Genomic DNA, 2,961 nt, shown 5'->3' on the forward strand with positions numbered 1-2,961 from the left:
ATGTTCACGTTAGCTTCAGCATACTCTATTCACCAGACACTACAGTTCATAGAGCCTAAAAAAAGCTTTTTCTTAATTTTGTTTTATCAAACCTGAACAAGAATTAAATGATCCAGGTTTCAATACATTGTATCACCTAATTGTATTTATCATCATGAAGAGCTTACAATGACTTATTTGATGTTTTGATGTTTTGAAGGACACAGCATAACTTTCACCAGGAGTTTACAATATCATTTACTTCCTTCGGCTTTTTAAAAAACAATCTGCCGAATGCTATAACAAGCAGACTTTAATTAACTGTTAATCTGGAAGAGGCAAGTAGTCTGAAAGGGGGGGGGGGGTGAATGGAAAGTAGGGGTGTAGTCAGAGGCGTAGCGAGGGGGGGGGGGCGCGGAGCGCACCGGGTGACACCATTTAGGGGGGGGGTGACACCAAGGCAAAAAATAGTTAAATATTAAAACTTGAGGGGGGGTGCAAATCGAAAATTTGAAAGTTTGTCTCCGGGAAGGGTCTTAACGCCTCTGGGGAGGGGGGGGGGGGTGACACCATTAAGTGCCGCACCGGGTGACACCCGACCTCGGTACGCCACTGGGTGTAGTATCATATCAGGGTAGTGGTGTAATGACTGGGAGATATTGCTAAATTTCAAAGACTTGAAATTTATAGGACTAGAACTACGTTCACTACTGTTGCGCACACGAAAGCAGCGTGCAATTTAAAATTGTGAACCGTTCAAGAATGCGGAACACCAACACAAATATGTTTACTTTAGCAACATCACGGGTAAATTAAATTCCTAATTTGATCATATAATTAAGCCAATTATCACATCTTTATCTTAAGAGTCAGGACAAAAGTCAGTTTTAAATAATTTAAATAATCGTAATGTAAGAATCATAACTAAATCGAACTAATTTAAATTAGGCCAAGCTACATTGAAATCAAATCCTAATAATTTAATTGCAGTTTAGATTTCGATCTTTATTATAGTCTAGATCAGGGGTCTCCAAACTTTTCAGCCCGAGGGCCGCATTAACTATCAAATATAAGTTCGGGGGCCAGAGTTTCTTCCAGATATATCATTGGGGTGGCATTTTTACTCAGCCACCTACAACAAACATTTTTTTCCGTGGACTAAAAGTTCTCCGAGGGCCGGATGAGAGGACCTCGCGGGCCGCATCCGGCCCGCGGGCCGTAGTTTGGAGACCCCTGGTCTAGATAGTCTAGAGCTAGACTGGTGTAAGTTAGAGTATCTAATTTTAATCTTACCTAAAGCCTAAAGCTATTCTAGTTGTATTCAATATGTACTAAAAAACAATGACTTCAGAATTAAACATGAATAATTTATCTATATTTAGTTTGTTTATAATCATTATCTATATGAGTTAAATGTATGTATTTTCATGTACTGTACTAAATATTTTAAGCAACTTGCATGACTTTAAGATTTCTGCAGGAACCTCATTAGAATCCAGAAGTTTGTTTTGTCAATACCATTGGGTAAGGGCTAGGTATAAGGTTAAGTCTAGGATTAGAGATAGAATTAGGTTAATTAATACTAAGGTTATGATTACGACTAGCGTAAGATTTAGGGCTAGAGCCCGAATTAGGTTAATGCTACCGGCGCATTTACTAGCAAATACATAGTTATGTTGAGTAACATGTGGTTCTTTCTAGGTGGCGATGTAATCAACTGTGTAGCCTCTGCTTAAGGTGGCAATGTAAGCAAAAGAGTCTGAACTGTGCTTCCGTCGAGGTGGCGGTGTAAGCAAGTGTTTCTCGAGTTGGAGATGTAAGCAAGCGTGTAACCTGTGCTTAAGGTGGCGATGTAAGCAAGTATTTAACAATTGCTTCTCTAGGTGTGGCGATGTAAGCTGTGCTTAAGGTGGCGATGTAAGCAAGTATTTAACAATTGCTTCTCTAGGTGTGGCGATGTAAGCTGTGCTTAAGGTGGCGATGGTTACAGCAGGTACAACAGAACGCCCCTACACACCTCTGGAGTCTGAAGACACTAAAGAACCAAACGACAGTGATGAGAACAGTGACGCCATCTCCACCACACAGCTCCCCCTCCCCGCCGCCCCGGACGGGGGGTGGGGCTGGTTCGTGGTGCTCGGGGCCTTCTTGGTCAGCGTCATCTGTGACGGAGTCTCCTACTGTTTCGGCGTCCTCTACTCGGAGCTCATCGTTCACTACAAGGACACCAAAAGCCGGACCTCCATGGTCGGGAGTATTTTCTTCGGCGTGTCCATGCTACTGGGTCCAGTAGCCAGTGACCTCATCACCCGCTATGGATGTCGGGCTATGACCATCACCGGCGGATTAATATCCAGTTTAGGGCTAATTCTAAGCATCTTCGCTACAAAAATAGATCACTTGTACTTTACGTTTAGCTGTGTGGTTGGCGCTGGATTTTCCCTGTGTTTCGTTTCCGGTGTGGTTGTCGTGTCGTTCTACTTCGACAAACGTCTGGCACTGGCGACAGGTTTCGCTGTCTGCGGTACCGGAGTCGGCACGGTAACGTTCGCGCCGTTGATGGATTATCTGATACAGGAGTACGACCTCAAGGGGTTGTTCCTCATCATGGCCGGGGTGACACTCAACCTTGTCGTCTGCGGTATGCTCTTCCGGCCGCTTAAATTCACCGAACAACAACGAAAAAAACTGATGTTGTCGGAGTTTGATAAAATCCCGCCCGGTCGACGTAGTCATGACGGGCCTCGTCCTTCACAGCAGGAGTTTGGCGGAGACAGGAAATGCATGTCGGCTGTAGACCTGCCTACGTTTTTCAACGACCCACACATGTATCTCCATGTTGTAGGGCGAGGTATTAAAACGAACAAACATTCTCGAGCGATTATACGCCGGTACATGCACAATAACCTGGCTATTCAGATGTACATTAAAGAGAAAGGTTCCCCAGTTGATGATTTAGAATATGATATGCGCGTGAAAGAA

At 43.8% G+C, this 2,961-nt stretch overlaps 1 protein-coding gene across 1 annotated transcript in view; it reads left to right on the top strand.

The window, feature by feature from the left end:
* The first annotated feature begins 1,900 nt into the window (after positions 1–1,900).
* Positions 1,901–2,961, top strand: part of LOC131949762 (monocarboxylate transporter 13) — a 3,002-nt gene continuing 1,941 nt past the window's right edge. The window contains exon 1 of the mRNA XM_059311715.1: positions 1,901–2,961. This exon is cut by the window's right edge and continues 820 nt beyond it. Coding sequence (XP_059167698.1) covers positions 1,960–2,961 — 1,002 coding nt within the window. The 5' untranslated portion in view covers positions 1,901–1,959.

Source organism: Physella acuta, unplaced genomic scaffold, assembly GCF_028476545.2.
Source record: "Physella acuta isolate Inbredline_101_S28 unplaced genomic scaffold, ASM2847654v3 ptg000008l, whole genome shotgun sequence".
Classification (NCBI taxonomy): Eukaryota; Metazoa; Mollusca; class Gastropoda; family Physidae; genus Physella; species Physella acuta.